Source organism: Ovis aries, chromosome 1, assembly GCF_016772045.2.
Source record: "Ovis aries strain OAR_USU_Benz2616 breed Rambouillet chromosome 1, ARS-UI_Ramb_v3.0, whole genome shotgun sequence".
Classification (NCBI taxonomy): Eukaryota; Metazoa; Chordata; class Mammalia; order Artiodactyla; family Bovidae; genus Ovis; species Ovis aries.
In genome coordinates this window covers 196,489,587-196,510,700 of record NC_056054.1, presented here as the reverse complement: position 1 = coordinate 196,510,700, position 21,114 = coordinate 196,489,587, and the positions used below count along the sequence as shown (strand labels likewise).

The following is a 21,114-nucleotide window of genomic DNA, read 5'->3' as shown; positions in this document are numbered from 1 at the left end:
ACTCTTTGTGACCCCATGAATCGCAGCACGCCAGGCCTCCTTGTCCATCACCAGCTCCCAGAGTTCACTCAGACTCACGTCTATTGAGTCAGTGATGCCATCCAGCCATCTCATCCTCTGTCGTCCCCTCTAGATCCTCCTGCCCTCAATCCCTCCCAGCTTCAGAGTCTTTTCCAATGAGTCAACTCTTCGCATGAGGTGGACAAAGTACTGGAGTTTCAGCTTTAGCATCATTCCTTCCAAAGAAATCCCAGGGCTGATCTCCTTCAGAATGGACTGGTTGGATCTCCTTGCAGTCCAAGGGACTCTCAAGAGTCTTCTCCAACACCACAGTTCAAAAGCATCAATTCTGCTCTAGCTGCCGCCCGCGCTCCGCTCACTGCCGCAGCGCCCCGCCCCCGCACTCCGGACCTGGGCAGGCGGTGGCCGCCCGGCAACTCCCGGGGCCACATGGCTGAGGGGGACGCAGGCAGCGACCAGAGGCAGAATGAGGAAATTGAAGCAATGGCTGCTATATATGGCGAGGAATGGTGTGTCATTGATGACTGCTAATTTTGTATTCAAATTAGCGACGATATAGATGATCCCAAGTGGACACTTTGCTTACAGGTGATGCTACCAAATGAATACCCAGGTACAGCTCCACCTATTTATCAACTGAATGCTCCTTGGCTTAAAGGGCAAGAACGGGCAGATTTATCTAATAGCCTTGAGGAAATATACATCCAGAATATTGGTGAAAGTATTCTTTACCTGTGGGTGGAGAAAATAAGAGATGTCCTAATACAAAAATCTCAGATGACAGAACCAGGCCCAGACGGAAAGAAGAAAACTGAAGAGGAAGATGTTGAATGTGAAGATGATCTTGTTTTAGCATATCAACCAGAAAATCAAGTTAAAACTTTGGATTTTGATGTCAGTGAAAATCGAACAGAAATAGAAGAATTACCTCCGATTGATCATGGCATCCCTATTACAGACCGAAGAAGTACTTTTCAGGCACACTTGGCTCCAGTAGTTTGTCCCAAACAGGTGAAAATGGTTCTTGCCAAATTGTATGAGAATAAGAAAATTGCTAGTGCCACCCACAACATCTATGCGTACCGAATATACTGTGAGGATAAGCAGACCTTCTTACAGGACTGTGAGGATGACGGGGAAACAGCAGCTGGTGGGCGTCTTCTCCATCTCATGGAGATTTTGAATGTGAGAGATGTCATGGTGGTGGTATCACGCTGGTATGGAGGGGTTCTGCTAGGACCAGATCGCTTCAAACATATCAACAACTGTGCCAGAAACATTCTAGTGGAGAAGAACTACACAAATTCACCGGAGGAATCATCTAAGGCTTTGGGAAAGAACAAAAAAGTAAGAAAAGACAAGAAAAGGAGTGAACATTAACATCCGAAACTATATGAAAGGTTAATTTGCCTATAATTATATACAATTTCCATGGTCATCCAAGAATATATCGTGCAGAGAGAGAACCCTGGACTGTTCAAGTCAGCCAATTCATTGTGAACACCAGCATATCTTTTGTTCTTTGGTTACATCATCTGCCAAAATAGAGAACTTGTGATATTGTCATGTGTGTTTCAGGCTGATTCAGAAGGATTAATTTGAAGTTAATCACCACTGCATCTAATTTTAGAAAGGTAACAGTTACCCAGGGCAGTACCTGAGTTAATTGTCCATTTCATTACATGCCAAGTGCCTTTGTTAGGTGGGGAAGAAGTGTCTCTAGAGGGACATAAATACCTGATTTCTCGTCATTGGGATTCTCATTTTGTTAAGTGAGTATTACCTTTTACTGCTCTTTATGGTTTATTGGAGTAGGAGCTCATTGAAGATGATCTTCAAGAGTTTCTTCTTGTGGTTTTAATTCATAAGTCTGTCACCTTTCATTTTATAGTGTTCATCATGGAGTAATGGATTAAGTGAAAATCCAGGCGTATACACCTGCAGTTAATGTGCTGAAGTGATAATTCATCTAACAGATTTGTTAGTATAAGTGTTATGCCTCAATTTTCTGTTGCAAATTGGTATTTGTGAATTTTAAAAGTGATTTTCTAGTCTCTACTTTTTTGTTTAATTCTAGTACTGTTAAGCAATAAATATGGTGTGCCAGTAGTCTCCTCCAACCGCTGAAATGTATTGGTGTAATAGTCTGGTTTCTTCGAACAACCTGGAAGTACTTTTCTTGTGATCTTCATTGAGGAATTAGAACTGTGCCGCCACTGTGATAGGTTAATGGGACATTTATGGAGTGGGATAGAGGCGGCAGAACGCTGCTGGTGCAGAGTGACAGTGTGCTGTGGAGTTCCGTAAATGTGGTGCGCTTTTCCTATTCATACTCCAGCTATCTTTCTCAGCTCCATGATTTCTGGAAAGAAAGAATGAATCTTTGATGGGAAAAACAGAAAATCCCTCTTTTTTTCCCCCATTCTTATAAAATCTTCCTTTCATCAGTTTTTTGTAAAAGTTGCTTTTTTCATTTGCAAGTTGTGCAATTTGCCACTAGGCATTTAGAAAATAAATTTATCTGTGAGGTATTATAAGTCATTAACTATTCCCTTTCAGATAATAGTTATACGCAACTATTAAAAATGATTAATTAGTCACAGATTTGCCTGAAATTCTTTTGAAGAGAGGGAACAGAAATAAGGAAGCAGTTTGGAATGGTGCTGGAGCATGGAAAACATCAAAGAAAAGTGGACACATTGGTTTTTTTTTTCCTATTCTCTAATGTTTTAGGAGATACAACATCTTGACTTGGTATTTTTAATTAGAATTTAGTAAACTGCTTTACTCTGGAATGAATTCTGAGAGGTAAAATCTAAATTACATTTGTTGTCAGTGTGTTTAATTGTTGTAACCCATATTTATTTAAAACATTTACTTCAAATTCCATGAAAAAGTATGTTTTATGTACTAACTGTTAAAGAACTTAAAGGCTATTAATTAACATTAAAATGATTTCCGTTTTGGCATGTCAAAACCTGTCAAAGAAGATAAAAAACAGTAAGAACTGGTGCTACAGAAAAATGTGAGTTAATTTTTCTGCAACACCAAATTTGAATTTCTTTCTAGCTGTTTTATCTAACATGTATTTAGGTCTTTATGCTGCTGCTGCTAAGTCACTTCAGTCGTGTCCGACTCTGTGCGACCCCATAGATGGCAGCCCACCAGGCTGCCCCATCCCTGGGATTCATCTTTATAGAAAACCTTTTAATCTCTGGTCCCATTTTCCCTTACTAAAAAAAAAAAAGCAACAACAACAACTTATTTTTGCTTCTTTTATTAACCACATTTTCCAGACTAAAAAAACCCTAATATCCTTTGCCCAAAGTCAGCTAGTAAAAAAGAGAGATCCAGAAGTCTCCAGTTATGGAACCTGAGTTATTTCACACTCTTCATTATGGACCCCTAACTAGTTATAGTATCCTTTTGTCTATTTAAAATTTCTCTTTATTAGAAGATTTTCAAATTCTCCAAATAATAATTCTCTATAGCCAGATCTATGCTGTGGCATATTTTATAGTATATTGTGTTAGTTAAAAATATTCTCCATATGCCAGTATGAAAGAGCAAGTAGCATCTACTTTTTAAATGGCAATAACAATATGATTTAGAGGTATATATCATGGTACAGAACCTATTTGAAGAGAAATTGTATCAAATTGATCACAACCAAGAAAGAATAGCATGAAGCAGATACTGTTTGGAAGGCAGGTAAAATTTATTGTGAAAATTGTATAGCCACTTGTAATTCCACTGTCTAGAGATAACGTTATTAACATTTGGTATGCTTCTATTTTTTTTCCTATGCATGATTTTGTATATATGGCTATTTTTCTTTCCATAAAAATGGTATTAAACTGTATATACTGTTTTGTATCTTGCATATTTCATATAGAGGTATATTGTTAACATTTTCCCATGTCAATAAATATTCTTCTATGGCTTAAAAAAAAAAAAAAAAAAGCATCAATTCTTCAGCGCTCAACCTTCTTCACAGTCCAACTCTCACATCCATACACGACCACTAGAAAAACCATAGCCTTGACTAGATGGACCTTTGTTGGCAAAGTAATGTCTCTGCTTTTGAATATGCTCTCTAGGTTGGTCATAACTTTTCTTCCAAGGAGTAAGCGTCTTTTAATTTCACGGCTGAATTTTGGGGGTATAAAAATTTATAAATTAGGGGAAGATTTAACATTGGGTTTCTCTATGCATTTTTGTTTGTTTGTTTTATTTGCTGTACAAATCAGCTACTCTCAAAAATGATGACAATTCATCACAAGAGCAATTTACAGCTAATAAAAAGTTTCAGATCTTTTAGGTAATTAGCGTTGATCAAGCGTGGCTGAGAGGAGATACCCCACGTCCGAGGTCAGGGACAGCAGCCAAGAGTGCCAGGCTGCGACGGCACAGGAACAGCTGAGAGGAGCTACTCCACATCCAAGGTCAGGGCCAGTGGCCGGGAGGAGCTACCCCCCGCCTGAGGCCGGGGGCAGTGGCTGAGAAGAGCTACCCCACGTCCAAGGAGCAGTGTCTTCGCGGGCACAGGGGGACCTAGAGGAGCGGCTCCATGTTCAAGGTCAGGAGGGGTGGTGGTGAGGAGATACCCCTCGTCCAAGGTAAGGAGCAGTGGCGGCGCTTTGCTGGAGCAGGTGTGAAGAGAGATCCCACATCCAAGGTAGGAGAAACCCAAATAAGATGGTAGGTGTTGCAAGAGGGCATCAGAGGGCAGACACACTGAAACCATACTCACAGAAAACTAGTCATTCTAATCACACTAGGACCACAGTCTTGTCTAACTCATTAAAACTAAGCCATGCCCACGAGGCCACCCAAGAAGGGTGGGTCATGGTGGAGAGGTCTGACAGAATGTGGTCCATTGGAGAAGGGAATGACAAACCATTTCAGTATTCTTGCCTTGAGAACCCCATGAACAGTATGAAAAGGCAAAATGATAGGATACTGAAAGAGGAACTTCTTCAGCCTTCAATATACTTTGGTCAGTAGGTGCCCAATATGCTACTGGAGATCAGTGGAGAAATAACTCCAAAAAAAAGGAAGGGATGGAGCCAAAGCAAAAATAGTACCCAGTTGTGGATATGACTGGTGATAGAAGCAAGGTCCAATGCTGTAAAGAGCAATATTGCATAGGAACCTGGAATGTCAGGTCCATGAATCAAGGCAAATTGGAAGTGGTCAAACAGGATAGATGGCAAGAGTGAACGTTGACATTCTAGGAATCAGTGAACTAAAATGTACTAGAATGGGTGAATTTAACTCAGATGACCATTATATCTACTACTGCGGGCAGGAATCCCTCAGAAGAAATGGAGTAGCCATCGTGGTCAGCAAAAGAGTCCGAAATGCAGTACTTGGATGCAATCTCAAAAACGACAGAATGATCTCTGTTTGTTTCCAAGGCAAACCATTCAATATCACAGTAATCCAAGCCTATGCCCCAACCAATAATGCTGAAGAAGCTGAACGGTTCTATGAAGACCTACAAGACCTTTTAGAACTAACACCCAAAAAAGATGTCCTTTTCATTATAGGGGATTGGAATGCAAAAGTAGGAAATCAAGAAACACCTGGAGTAACAGGCAAATTTGGCCTTGGAATACGAATAAAGCAGAGTAAAGACTAATAGAGTTTTGCCAAGAGAACACACTGGTCATAGCAAACACCCTATTCCAACAACACAAGAGAAGACTCTACACATGGACACCACCAGATCGTCAACACCGAAATCAGATTAATTATATTCTTTGCAGCCAAAGTTGGAAAAGCTCTCTATAGTAGCAAAAACAAGACAGGCAACTGACTGTGCCTCAGACCATGAGCTTCTTATTTCCAAATTCAGACTTAAATTGAAGAAAGTAGGGAAAATCATTAGACCATTCAAGTACGACCTAAATCAAATCCTTTAATACTATACAGTGGAAGTGAGAAATAGATTTAAGGGACTAGATCTGATAGACAAAGAGTGTCTGATGAACTATGGAATGTGTCACAAACTATGGTTTGTGACATTGTATAGGAGACAGGGATCAAGACCATCCTCATGGAAAAGAAATGCAAAAAAAGCAAAATGGCTGTCTGGGGAGGCCTTACAAATAGCTGTGAAAAAAAGAGAAGCCAAAACAAAGGAGAAAAGGAAATATATAAACATCTGAATGCAGAGTTCCAAAGAAGAGAAAGAACAGCAAGCCTTCCTCAGCGATCAATGCAAAGAAATAGAGGAAAACAACAGAATGGGAAAGACTAGAGATCTCTTCAAGAAAATTTATTTTATTTTGCAATACTGTGTTGGTTTTGCCATGTTGATGTATGGCAAAACCAATACAGTATAATTTAAAAAAAAGAAAGAAAATTAGAGATACCAAGGGAACATTTCATGCAAAGATGGGCTAGGTAAAGGACAGAAGTGGTAGGGACCTAACAGAAGCAGAAGATATTAAGAAGAGGTGGCACAAATACACAGAAGAACTGTGCAAAAAAGATCTTCATGACCCAGATAATCACGATGGTGTGATCACTCATCTAGAGCCAGACATCCTGGAATGTGAAGTCAAAGTGGGCCTTAGAAAGCATCATTATGAACAAAGCTAATGGAGGTGATGGAATTTGAGCTGTTTCAAATCCTAAAAGATGATGCTGGAAACGTGCTTCACTCAATATGCCAGCAAATTTGGAAAACTCAGCAGTGGCCACAGGACTGGAAAAGGTCAGTTTTCATTCCAATTCCAAAGAAAGCAATGCTAAAGAATGCTCAAACTACCACACAATTGCACTCATCTTAAACGCTAGTAAAGTAATGCTCAAAATTCTTCAAGCCAGGCTTCAGCAATACATGAACCATGAACTTCCAGATGTTTAAGCTGGTTTTAGAAAAGGCAGAGGAACCAGAGATCAAATTGCCAATATCTTCCGGATCATGAAAAAAGCAAGAGAGTTTCAGAAAAACATCTATTTCTGCTTTATTGACTATGCCAAAGCCTTTGACTGTGTGGATCCCAAAAAAAAACTGTGGAAAATTCTGAAATAGACGGGAATACCAGACCACCTGACCTGCCTCTTGAGAAACCTATATGCAGGTCAGAAAGTCACAGTTAGAACTGGACATGGAACAACAGACTGGTTCCAAATGGGAAAAGGATTACGTCAAAGCTGTATATTGTCACCCTACTTATTTAACTTATATGCAGAGTGCATCATGAGAATGCTGGGCTGGAAGAAGCACAGGCTGGAATCAAGATTGCCAGGAGCAATATCAATAACCTCAGATATGCAGATGACACCACCCTTATGGCAGAAAATGAAGAGGAACTAAGAAGCTTCTTGATGAAAGTGAAAGAAGAGAGTGAAAAAGTTGGCTGAAAGCTCAACATTCAGAAAATGAAGATCATGTATCTGGTCCCATCATTTCATGGCAAATAGATAGGAAACAGTGGAAACAGTGTCAGACTTTATTTTTTTGGTCTCCAAAATCACTGCAGATGGTGACTGCAGTAATGAAATTAAAAGACGCTTACTCCTTGGAAGAAAAGTTATGACCAACCCAGATAGCATATTGAAAAGCAGAGACATTACTTTGCCAACAAAGGTCCATCTAGTCAAGGCTATGGTTTTTCCAGTGGTCATGTATGGATGTGAGAGTTGGACAGTGAAGAAAGCTGAGCACTGAAGAATTGATGCTTTTGAACTGTGGTGTTGGAGAAGACTCTTGAGAGTCCCCTGGACTCCAAGGAGATGCAACCAGTCCATTCTGAAGGAGATCAGCCCTTGGATTTCTTTGGAAGCAACAATGCTAAAGCTGAAACTCCAGTACTAGGGCCACCTCATGCAAACAGAGGACTCATTGAAAAGACTCTGATGCTGGATGGGATTGAGGGCAGGAGGAAGAGGGGATGACAGAGAATGAGACGGCTGGATGGCATCACCAACTCAATGGACATGGGTTTGAGTGAACTGTGGGAGATGGTGATGGACAGGGAGGCCTGGCGTGCTGTGATTCTTGGGGTCTCAAAGAGTCAGACACGACTGAGTGACTGAACTGAACTGAACTGAACTGAAATTTGATAGATTATTGTTGATGCTGTTCAGTTGTTATGTCGTGTCTGTCTCTTTGCGAGCCCCGGTACTGTAGCCTGCCATGCTCCTCCATCTATGACTTTTCCCAGGCAAGAAGTGAAGTGGGTTGCCATTTCCTTCTCCAGGGGATCTTGCCAACCCAGGGGTTGAACCCACATCTCCTCCCTTGGTAGGCGTGTTATTTACCACTACTCCATCTGGGAAGCTCCCAATTAATTATTAGTTTTAACCAAAGTAAGCATTCAAATTCTCACTGTTGCTCTAGCACATTAAAAAAAAAAACCTAAAATTTCTTATATAAGCATAGGTTAATTTTGTTGTTGTAGTTTATCATATGTATTTAAGAGTAATTGCTGCCTTTCATTGTAATGGGAGGCTCTTCTTCGAACTCAGTTCATTCTTTGTTTCATCCCAAATACCTATCTCTCTTTGTAGTGTTCTAATGAAGAAGGATTCATAAAATAGGATGTTAAGCAAACAGATTTCCCAAGAAGCTGACTGATGCTTTAAAAATACTCATTCATTCATTCATCCATTCAATAAGCATTTACTGAGTGCCTATTATGTGCCAAACACTATCCTAGGCACTGTGAGTATAAAACAAACAACCTTAAGTTTCCATCAATAGAGAGGTTGAGAGAAGCAAAAATAATGAGAGGATGATTGTACTACAACATAGAAAGTATAATCACAGGAATAATGGATAGAGTATTATGGCAATATAGAGATCAAATAGCTCATGCAAATTTTATGATCATGGATGGAAATTCTGGAGAAGATAATTCTTGAAAAGTCTTAAACAATAAGTGAAAGTTAGATTATAGTTTAAAGGAGATGTTCCAGGAAGAAGAATAATGTGAGCAATGGCTGAGAAGCAATAAACAATAAAATTTCTGAAAGAACTGTATATAATATATGTGTTGGAGGGTATTTTTCAAAGCAGGGAGAAACTAGTAATAAAGTTAGCAATAGACAGGGCCAGATCAAGAAGAACATACAAGGTAAATTCAGAAAATTGAACTTGTAAGTAATTTGGAACCACTGAGCCATAATCACTGGGAGAGTCAAGTGGTGAATATTGGATTACAGATGTATAATTCCAGGGAAGTATGGAGAATGGTCTGAAATGAGCAAGACTGGAGTGGGGTGCCATTGCCTTCTCCTGCTAGTAAAATACAAAAGACATGATTATCTGAAAAGAAAGGGGACAAAAATGAGTTTAAGACTGACATCTTTGGAAACTGAATGAATGATTATAAGTATCTGCTTTACTCCAAAATTAATTCAAGAATTAGAAGCTGGTATCACCAGTTAGATGAAAAGAGACTTGCTACTTCCAGAAATCAAGGCAATGTTCACATGAGCCATTTAAAGTCAGGGCAAAGTTTCAGAAGTTGTAAGTAATTAGGCTTAAATATATAAAAGTTCAGAAATTATCTTCATCAAAATAAACATCCAAGTCCTATCTGAAGCACTAGTATACTGAAAATGCATTTTTCACTTTACCTACAAAATAGGTTATTGCTAAATACAACTTGAGGTCTGTCAGGGTGAACTTCTGTTGTTCTTCAGTGGCTAAGTTGTGTCCGACTCTGCGATCCCATGGACTGCAGCACACGCCAGGCTTCCCTGTCGTTCACTGTCTTGTGGAGTTTGTTCAGACTCCCGTCCATTGAGTCAGTGATGCCATCCAACCATCTTATCCTCTGTCTCCCCCTTCTCCTCCTGCACCTAACATGAACTTAATAAATGAATAATAATTGTTTTGAAAGTTTATACTTTCCAAGATTTTTACTATTTAAAAGTTATTAATATGATTTCAGTATATACCATGTGTCAGAAATAGTGGTCTTATATATGCCAAAAAGGCACAGGAGAAATACACAATCCCTGATAACAAAGAGCTGTTTTGGCTGAAAGACAGATTTTGAAATACTTGTTTTAATGTTAAAAATATCTTTAATGGGATCTATGACTTTTGTCCCTTACAGAAAATGCTATGTCTCAATTCATGAGTAATCATAAAGTACAAATTCACCTTCAGAAGGAATATACTGATGTTCAGTTATCAGTCTAAATTATATTGAAAGTTTTGTTACATTTTGTATTTGTAGACAATCAATTTTTGAATCATTTGTGATATCTGAAATATGTTTCTATAGATCAGAAGTATTTACTGCTGCTAGTAAACACAGTAAAGACTAATATGTGTGTTCTCTTTACCTACTTTCTCACTCAAAATATTTTTGAGGAAAAATTATAAAGACACAGATTTAGTCATGCTCTGGACAATTTCTATTCATGATACTGATGCAATTCAAACTCTGGAAAAACACATCTTTCTAGAATTGCCTCTTTGTTTTTGGATCTAGTTCTCAACCAGTTTTTCATATTCTAGTTGTTCCTAGTAATTGAGCAATCAGGGATGCAATCTCAACCTGCTTATTTTACAAATGTCTTTGAAGTACAAAGGGATTGTGGACATTTGGGGTGAAAATATTTAATCAATGAGTTAAAAATCAGTAAGATGTATTGAATTAATTTGGCTTACCTGCTGAGTAAAAGTTAGTTTAATTCCCATAATAACTTAATCAGTTAGAAAGAGCACTACAAATTATTTAAGAAAACTTAAAACCATAATTTATTGGTGAGAAATACAAGGTTTGGGGACAATTTTTAAGTAATAGATGTCTCCGGGTCAAGCAACTAGATAAAGGAAAATAACAACTTGAAACCATGTTTCTCTTTTATAGGTTATGTGTATTGAAGGTTGACCTAAAATGAATAGACTGCCAATTATTTCTCTAGCAAAAAAATGGGTTTATTCAAGATCCACAAAGAACTGCATCATAGGATCTGCCACCGCATGCATCTGAACCACATGCAAGTCTTCCTTCATGGCAGGGGAAGAACTCTTTTACAGAGGGGAAAATAAATTGAGAGGGCTGAAGTAAACCAAGAATCTGTGGCTTCATTGACTGAGTTGTTGCCAGGAAGAAGAGGTCTTTCTGTTGGGTTTGGCTATCCTTGCTTGGTGAGGCTTGTGAGGCTTCCCCTTCTGGTCTCCCAATTCTCTTTTTACTAAAGTTTCTGCTTATTAATTTTTTGCAAAGTATAATTTAAATGAAGTTAAATTCACTCTTTTTAGATATAAATGTTCAGTTCAGAGTTTTGACAAGTGTATTCAGTTATGTAGCCATCACTGCCACTCAAGATACAGACTATATACCTCACTGCATAGTTCTATAATGCCACTTTAAATCAGTACTCGATCTCTCCATCCTCTCCTCTATGCAATCTCTGATCTTATTTCTGTGTCTGCGCTTTTGCCTTTTTCAGAATGCCATGTAAATGGAATCATACATTATAGCCTTTCATGTCCAACTTTTTTCATTAAGCATAATTATTTTGTTATGAATGAATGTGTAGTTGCATGTATCAATATTCTTTTTTGATGATGAATATTATTCCATTGTGAGGATGTACCACAATTTCTGTATCCATTTACCAGTTGATAAACCTCTCCTTTTTTTGCTCCTGTGAATAAAACTGCTATAAAATCTGTGCGGAGGTACCTTTGTATGGACATATGTCTCCTGAATTTATATTGAGTTTTGTGATTGCAGCATTTTAGGATTTAGCTTTACTAAAATAACTGCCAAATGGGTTTCCAAACTGGCTTTTGTATGTCATATCCTCACAAGCATGTATGAAATATTCAGCTGTCCTACATCTTTGCTGGTGCTTTGTATTGTCTTTTAAATTTTTCAGCTTTAGCCACTCCACTAAGTGTGTATCTTGGTTTACTTTTAGTTTAACTTGCATTTTTTCTGGTGGCAGATGACATTGAGTATCTATTCATATGCTGTTGTCTTACATATCAATCTTTTTAAAGTACTTATTTAAATCTTAATCTGTGATCCATTTGTTTATTGGGTAATTTGTAACTTTGTAATTGAGTTGTAAGAATCATTTAAAAAATACATATACAAGCTCATTGTTAAATACATGTCTTGGAGATACTCTCTTCTGCAGTATGTAGATTGTCCTTATGTTTCTATATATGTTTGGTGAACATTTAATTATGAAGCCAAGTTCATCGATTTCTTTTTGCATGGTTAGCACTTTTTATGTCCTAAGATACTTCGCCTAACCCTGTTTCGTGACTATTTTCTTCTCTGTTTCCTTCAGGAATTTTGTAACTTTAGGTCTTACATTTAGACAAAATATAGTTCAAGTTGTTTTTAATGTGGTGAGAGAAATGGTTCAAAAAATTTTATGATGTTGAATATGATGTCCAATTTTTCCAGAATCTTTATTGAAATGTTATATTTTTTCTATTAATTACTTGGACACATCTGTCAACAAAACCAATTGACCACATATGTATGGGTTTATTTTTATGCTCTCTATTCTGTTTCATTGATACATTTTTTGCAGTAATATCGTATCTTGTTTATGACTGTAGTTTTGACTACAGTAAATCTTTTCATCAGACAATATGAATTTTCCAACTATGTTCTTCAATTGCAATATATTTTCCTTATTCAAGATAATTAGCATTTTCATATAAATTTTAGGCTAAACTTGTCAAATTCTACCAAAGAGAAGAGTGGAATTATGATTTGGATTACAGTTGACTTTTAAACAACATGGTTTGAAATGCATGGGTCCACTTATACACAGATATTTTTAAGTAAATATTAATATGCACTATGATACTACACATAGACAGTACTATGATCCACAGTTGGTTGAACATACTGATGAGGAACCATTGATAGAGAGGGTCATCTGTAAAGTTATAAGTGTCTTTTTGACTATTTGGAGGATTAGCATCCCTAAAACACCTACATTGTTCAAGGGTCAACTATGTTTTGAATTCATAGATCAATTTGAAGAGAACTGGAATTTTAACAATGATGAGCCTTATGATCTTTGATAATTGCATATCTCTGCACTAATGTATAATTTTTAAAGATTTCTCTCATCAGTGCTCTTTGTTGCTGTTGTTCACTCATTTGTGTCTGACTCTTTGCTACCCCATGGACTGCAGCATACCAGGCTTCCCTGTCCATCACTATCTACCAGAGTTTGCTCAAATTCATGTCTATTGAGTCAATGATACCATCAAACCATCCCCCATACTCTGTCACTCCCTTCTCCTCCTGTCCTCAATCTTTCCCAGTGTCAGGGTCTTTTCTAACAAGTCAGCTCTTCACAAAAGGTGGCCAAAGTATTGGAGCTTCAGCTTCAGCATCAGTCCTTCTAATAAATATTTAGGGTTGATTTCCTTTAGGATTGATTGGTTTGATCTTACAATACAAGGGACTCCCAAGAGTCTTCTCCAGAACCACAGTTCGAAAGCATCAATTCTTCAGCATTCACCCTTCTTTATGGTGCAAATCTCACATCCATACATGGCTACTGGAAAAACCAAGCTTTGACTATATGGACCTTTGTAGGCAAAGTGATGTCTTTACTTTCGAATACACTGTCTAGGTTGGTCATACCTTTTCTTCCACGGAGCAAGTATCTTTTAATTTCATGGCTGCATTCACCATCTGCAGTGATTTTGGAGTCCAAGAAAAAGTCTCTCATTGTTTCCATTTTTTCCACATTTACTTGCCATGAGATGATGGGACCAGATGCCATGATCCTCTTTTTTTGAATGTTAGGTTTTAAGCCAGCTTTTTCATTCTCTTCTTTCACCTTCATCAAGAGGTTTGTTTAGTTCCTCTTCCCTTTCTGCCATTTGTGTGGTTTCATCTGCATATCTGACGTTATTGATATTTCTCCCGGCAACTTTGATTGCAATTTGTGCTTTATCCAGCTCGACATTTCACATGATGTGCTCTGCATATAAGTTTAATAAGCAGGGTGACAATATACAGCTTTGAGGTACTCCTTTCCAAATTTGGAACCAGTCCATTGTTCGTGTCTCATTCTAACTGTTGCTTCTTGACCTGCATACAGGTTTCCCAGGAGGCAAGTCAGGTGGTCTGGTATTCCCATCTCTTTAAGAATTTTCCACAGCTTGCTTTGATCCACACAGTCAAGGGCTGTAGTGTAGTCAATGAAGCAGAAGTAGATGTTTTTCTGGAACTCACTTGCTTTCTCTATGTTGACAATTTGATCTCTGGTTCCTCTGCCTTTTCTAAATCCAGCTTGAACATCTGGAAGTTCTTCGTTCATGTATTATTGAAGCCTAGCTTGAAGGATTTTGAGCATGAACTTGCTAGCATTTGAAATGGCTGTGATTGTGCAGTAACTTGAACATTCTTTGGCATTGCTCTTCTTTGGGATTGGAATGAAAACTGACCTTTTCCAGTCCTGTGGTCACTGGTGAGTTTTCCAAATTCGCTGGCATATTGAGTACAGCACTTTCACAGCATCATCTTTTGGGATTTGAGATAGCTCAACTGGAATTTCATCACCTTCACTAGCCTTGTTCATAGTGATGCTTCCTAAGGCCCACTTGGCTTCATATTCCAGGATTTCTAGCTCTAGGTGAGTGATCAGAACATAATGGTTAGTTACCTGGGTCATTGAGACCTTCTTTGTATAGTTCTTTGTATTCTTGCCACTTCTTCTTAATCTCTTTTTCTTCTGCTAGGTCCATACCATTTCTGTCCTTTAATGTGCCCATCTTTGCATGGAATGTTCCCTTGGTTTCTCTAATTTTCTTGAAGATTCTATTTCCCATTCTATTGTTTTCCTCTATTTCTTTGCACTGATCATAGAGGAAGCCTTTCTTATCTCTCCTTGCTATTCTTTGGAACTCTGCATTCTGATGGGTATATCTTTCCTTTTCTCTTTTGCCTTTCACTTCTCTTAGCTGTTTGTAAGACTCCTCAGATGCCCATTTTGCCTTTTTGCATTTCTTTTTCTTGGGTATAGTTTTGATCACTGCCTCCTCTACAGTGTTGTAAACCTCTGTCCATAGTTCTTCAGGTAATCTATCAGATCTAATTTCTTGAATCTGTTTGTCACATGCACTGTATAATCATAAGGGATTTGATTTAGGTCATCCCTCAATGGCCAAGTGGTTTTCCCTACTTTCTTCAATTTATGTCTGAATTTTTCAATAAGGAGTTCATGATCTGAGCCACAGTCAGCTCCCGATCTTGTTTTTGCTGACTATATATAGCTTTTCCATCTTCAGCTGCAAAGAATATAATCAATTTGATAATAGTATTGACCATCTGGCGATGTCCTTGTATAAAGTCATCTCTTGTGTTGTTTGAAGAGGGTGTTTGCTCTGACTCTTGGCAAAACTATGCTAGATTTTGCCCTGCTTCATTTGGTACTCCAGTGATAAACTTGCCTGTTACTCCAGGTATATCTGTAACTTTCTACTCTTGCTTTCCAGTCCCCTATGATGAAAAGGACCTTTGTGTGTGTGTTAGTTCTACAAGGTCTTGTATGTCTTCATATTGTACATAGAATTTTAAATTTATTCTAATTTTTCAATGCTAATAATTAGAAAGACAATAGCATTTAGTATACTGATTTTATTCCACCAACTACTAAAGTCAGTTATTGGATCCAATAGGTGTTTTGGTGGAGATTTCTTAGAGGTTAATCATATGATTTGTGAATAAATTAAGTTCTATTTTTGTCTTATCTATCTATATACTACATTTATTAATTTATTTATGCCTTATTACTCTGGCTAAGATCCTAACTGTGATACCAAGTAGAAGTGATGAGAAGGTATTGCCAGTCTTAGAAAGCGTTCAGTCTTTTATAATTAGGTATGATATTAGTTGCAGGTTTTTAGTAGATACTCTTTATCATGGAGACAGTTTCATTCTATTCCTGACTTGCTGAGGGTTTTTATCAGTAATAAATAGTGCGTTTTAACAAATGCTTTTTTTTTGCATCTATTGATATGGTCATGTGATTTTCTCTGCTAGCTTGTTAATATGGTGAATTTCATTTTTATGTTCTTGATATTATGGGTTGGATAAATGCAAAAGAATTCTGTCATCTTGATGAATTGACTTCTTTATGATATTAATATATCTGATAATATTCCTACTTTGTCTGACATTAATGTAATCTCTTCAGCCTTCTTTCACTAGTATTTGCACGGTATATATTTTCCAACCTTTTCCTTGCAACCTATTTATATCTTTATATTTAAAGTAATATAGGTTTACTGTATACAGTATTGACTTGAATTTTGCTTTTTTTGGTACACTCTGATAATTGCTGTCTTCTAATTAAAGTGTATGCACCATTTACAGTGAGAATTATTATTTAGCATATTGGATGCATGTATTTATCTTCCATTTATTTATGTTGCTTGTTGCTTTCTATTTGCCCTATTTTTCATTATTTAAAAAAAATTTTTCCTGCCTTTTGCTAAATTGAGTATTATTTATGGTATAATTTTATCTACACTATTGATCTATTTTGTTATATCTTTTATAACAGTGTTTTGGAGGTTGCTCTCAAGTTTATGATATATTTATTTAATATATCATAATCTAAAGTGAAGCAATATTTTTATTTTCTGAATAGTGTTAAGTACTTTACAAGAAATGGTATTTCACTTCTTCCATTCTTTGTATGATTAGTTATACCTTTATTTCTATAAAGAAGGTTGATAGTGCAGTGCAAGAATTTTTACCTTATAGGCAAATATCTTTTAAAACAATTAGAACAATTTTTGCTATTTCTGATTGTCTTCCTTCGTGTAGATCAAAATTTCTATTGCTACTATGTCAATACTTCTGACTGGAGAACTTTCTTTACCATTTTCTTTTCTTAAGGACGGCTGGTAATGAATAATCTCAGTTTTGTTTTCCTGAACTTTCTCTGTTTTGCCAATTCCTGAAAAATATTTTGCCTGTTTATAAAATTGGTTTATTATTTTCTTTCCTTTCAATAATTTAAATATGTTGAACCATTGTCTTCTGGATTTTATAGCTTTTATGAAATGTCTATTTTAATTCTTGACTGTTCTTTTATATATAAAGTTAGAGAATTTTAATCTGAGGATCCCTAGAATCTGATTTTATAAGTTTTGTTCATTGTAAGGAAAAATTCTGTAACATAATTTAACCACTGTTCTGACTACCTTGCAATAATGACAGATTGGACTCTGAGTGTTAAAAGCATTGTATAAATTCTAATACAGGATAATTCATTGTAATACAGGAAAGGGAAAATCTAGTAATCATGATTCATATGCAGTTCCTGCTGTCAAGATTACACTTAAAATGGGTGGGTGGAAAGAAGTGTAAGATAAATTAATCAAAGAACACGAGTAAAACATATAGCAGTTAAGTTGTAGGTTGATTCATATTCTTTATGGAAGAGCAGAAGAAAGAAGAAATCTTTTCTTAAGGTTAAGGAGTAATTCCTATGAGTGGACTTTGCAGGAGCATAAGTGAGGTGAGGCTTTATCAAGTCACAGGAGAAATGTATGTTTTTCTAATGTTTGCTCTTGTTTTCTTTAACCATTTCCCTCTGCTCTTAAACCTTTGTCTCCTTATACTGAGACATTTCTCTATCACAGTGTGCTTTCAGAGTGGTTCGTACTCATCTATTGCTATAGTTTGTTATTCAATGACAAACTTGTACCTTCAAGATAAATTTCTCCTTTGAATACCAGTTCTCTATATCCAAATATCTATAAAAGAGTTTCACAACAAAGTGTCACAGGCACTACAAACAACTCAAGCTCAGTAAGTTACAACCTGACCTAATTACCTCTCTACTAGTCTGTATTTCCATGAATGACATCACCATTCACCCAGTTTTGCAGGCCAGAAATATGAGCATCTTGTTAGTCTCCCCTATCATTTATTTCTCACCACCCAAATTCAGTCAGTCACGAAATCTGAATCCCCCCTGAATCTCCCTCAATCTCTCTCCTCACCTTCCATTAGCATTTACCACAGTTACTATTTTCATCACCTCTCACAAAAATTATGTAGCAGGCTCCCAACTAGTTTCTCTAGTTCTATTTTTGTTGTTTCTAACATGTTCTTCACTTTCTAGGTGGCTTCTTAAAAACTGCAAAACCAATTGTGATGAGATAAATATGAACAGTTCATATAAAGGGCCCTAGTCTTTTCAGAAGCCAATAAAGAGAATTCAAGCTTAAACACCCAGACTATATTCTTCTTCCATCCTCTATATTTAGAAATAAATGTTACTGATTTTTAAATTATAAATTAAATTTTTAATCTATAAAGACATTCCAACAATAAAAGCCAACAATACAAAGATGCCCCAAATTTTAGAATCATATCAAACTCCTAGGGAAAATAAAAGTCTAAAGATTAAAATTCTCTGAAAGTTAAAGACATCAAAATTTAAAATAAAGCCCTGAAATACAATTATTTGCCCTACAGAATTTAATGTCCAAAGAGGTTTCAGTGCTTTTAAATATGTGATTGAACTCAGTCTCATCTAGAAGTGTTCTTGATGCCTTTCAAAAGAAAGATGAATGTTTTTCTATTTGCAGCTACATTTAGGATATGCCTTTCATTAGCTTCAAGGTCTCAAAAGTTGTGCTGATTCAGTGTTTAGTCTCTGATGTGCCTAATTTTTCATAAGTCCTGAGAGTTAATGGGACATCCAATACTAGCAGGACATTAACTCAGTAACTCTTCCAATCAGGCAGCAAAGCCATTGGTAGTACCATGGCCACTTTATCAAGAAAAATTTTGTTCCTAATGTTACGGACCAGGGTGGACTTCCTTACTCTTTAAAAAATTGATCAGAGGCCAGGCAGGAAATTTAGGCAAGACTTTATTGGGGGCCCTGCTGCAAAGCAGGGAGTGAGAACAAGCAACAATCTCCCTTGTCCACTCTCTGGCTCAGGGGAGGAGCGAGCTGGTTCCTTATATAGAGGGAGAGTAGGTAGGGATGTGTCCAGGGGTCAGACCAGAGGGGTGGCTTAGGTGGTTTGTCCACCCCTTTGGGGTGCAGGAGTCATGCACGGTACTCTGCTTTTTCTCCCAACCCCTTGCTTTTGCTCCCAGCTCTTCAGAAGTCGCAGTCAGGTTGTTTTGATCTTTTTGTATCTTGTGTACAGTTTGCCCCAACTGTGAATGCTCACAGTTATTTTTAGTCTCTTATAGTTTATTTGTATTTTGCTGCTTGAGGAGACTTTTGTCTAAGTGCAAGGACTGCAGCAAAGGGTCGAAGTCCCAGCTTGTCTTACTAGAACCCATTACTTGAGGAAAGAGAGTAGATGAAGAAATGTTGCTTTTAGCTCCATGGATGCTAGTTGACTTCAGTGGTCTGGTAAATATGAACCTGAGAACACAAACTCATCCAGGAGAAATTCACCTAGTCACTTCAGTGTTGATTTGGGAAGACCATCCTGTAATATGATTACTTGGCCTCACCCCTGGAGAAGATTCCTCCACATTAAGAAAGTGCAGTAATCATATTTAACAACATACCAAAAGAAAAAATGATTGTCAAATAAAATTTTATTTTTCTCTTGTCCCTGCATTAAAAACTCCAGCAAAGTCATGAATTTTCTGCCACGTGTTTGATAATAAACAGTATTGCTGTCCCTTTGAGCCACAGACATCCTCACTTGTGTTAAGTCTTCCCCCTTTTCCAGTTTAAGGCACTGCAGACTGTGGTGGGAAATTAGAACACAGTAAGTGTCTCTTTGTTCTCTGTACTCATCTCTTTCCCTACTCACTCCCTGCTGTTTAGCTCTCCCATCAAGGTTAAAGTGGGGAAAGGTAGAGGAGACAGTTCTTACTTGAACTTGTACTTTTGTGTGCCAGCTTTGAGTTCTATGTGAGTGCCAGATGTTTAAAGATGATTCTTTCTCTCCTGAAGACTTTTAGTGACTTTCCACAAGTTTCCTGCTGAGCTCTTTTGCCTTCAGTTCCTTGATGCTTCTTTCTTCACAGCAGTAGCTTGTAGTGGTTCCCTCTGAAATTGGGTACATAGTGGGGAATAATTTCAGTTACTTTCTTCTTATGTTTCCTGGACTCCCCCAGCCAACCCATTGAAGAGGACTCTAAGGCAATGAAGATTTGGAGACAGCCTCCAAATCTTCATTCCTTACTCAACAACCTCTGGTGTGAAGAGCAATCCCTACACCATCACACTTTCCTGCTCTGTCTCCAAAGCAGGCAGTTAGCCTTTCTCTTGCCCTCAAGATTCCCCAAAATACATTACAGCCCACTGTATTTTGTTTTAGCTTTTTCTTACTTAACTTACATACAACTCATTTGTCTGTATTATGAGTTTAGGGACTCAAAGTCCTTTCCTTCTGACAAATGTCCACACAGATTGTCAAATGGCAGATTGTCCTTAAGTACCAAGTTTCTATGGAGAAAACCGACACCCAAGAACAGCTTTGAGTTCCTTCTATCTTTTCCCTCATACTACCAAGTCTAATCTTGTACTGCTCACCGAATGGCAGGGCAGTAAATCAAGAGACAAGTTGTTGGAGCAAGGAATAGTGACTTTATTTGGAAAGCCAGCAGATGAATAAGATGGTGGACTAGTGTCCCCCAAAAAACATCATACCCAAGTTAGAATTCAAGCTTCATTTATACTAAAAGGTGAAGGGGTATGGTTGGTAGTTGCAAATTTCTTGATGTCAGAATCCTTTGTTCTTGTAGCTGTTCTGGTAAGTCAAGTTATAATGTTCCTGTAAACTTCCAACAAGACAAATATTATTCTCTGTTCTGCAAATTTTTATCTCTGTATGAATGGCAGAGATACACTGAGAATGGGCTATAATGTATATTTCAGGTATAGGCAACATTCTTAACTTGTAGCAAAAGCAACAGAATCCAAAGGTTAAAGTAAAAGAAATAGATCTATGTGTAATCAGATTTATTCTTTCCTTTTATGCTCTTTACCCAGGCCATCTTCTAATTTCCATTTGTCAGTAAGAGGTACACTTCACTTCTCTCTCCTTTTCTCTAATTCTAGGCTTATATGGAACATTCCTTTTAGGAAATTATATATGTGTGTATATATATATATATATATAGTTGAGGT

At 37.3% G+C, this 21,114-nt stretch overlaps 1 protein-coding gene across 1 annotated transcript; it reads left to right on the top strand.

The window, feature by feature from the left end:
- The first annotated feature begins 460 nt into the window (after positions 1-460).
- Positions 461-3,883, top strand: LOC105602566 (protein IMPACT-like). Its single transcript, XM_042233137.2, has 2 exons — positions 461-1,368; positions 1,913-3,883. Exons 1-2 carry the CDS (start codon positions 613-615, stop codon positions 1,967-1,969), a joined length of 813 nt encoding a protein of 270 aa, XP_042089071.1. The 5' UTR covers positions 461-612; the 3' UTR covers positions 1,970-3,883.
- Positions 3,884-21,114: the final 17,231 nt, after the last annotated feature.

Bases quoted from the DNA above. Each gene is read 5' to 3' on its own strand.
- LOC105602566 (XM_042233137.2), top strand. From the start codon at position 613: ATGCTACCAAATGAATACCCAGGTACAGCTCCACCTATTTATCAACTG. The intron at 1,369-1,912 runs GTAAGAAAAGAC...TTCATTTTATAG, and splicing joins CTTTGGGAAAGAACAAAAAA to TGTTCATCATGGAGTAATGG.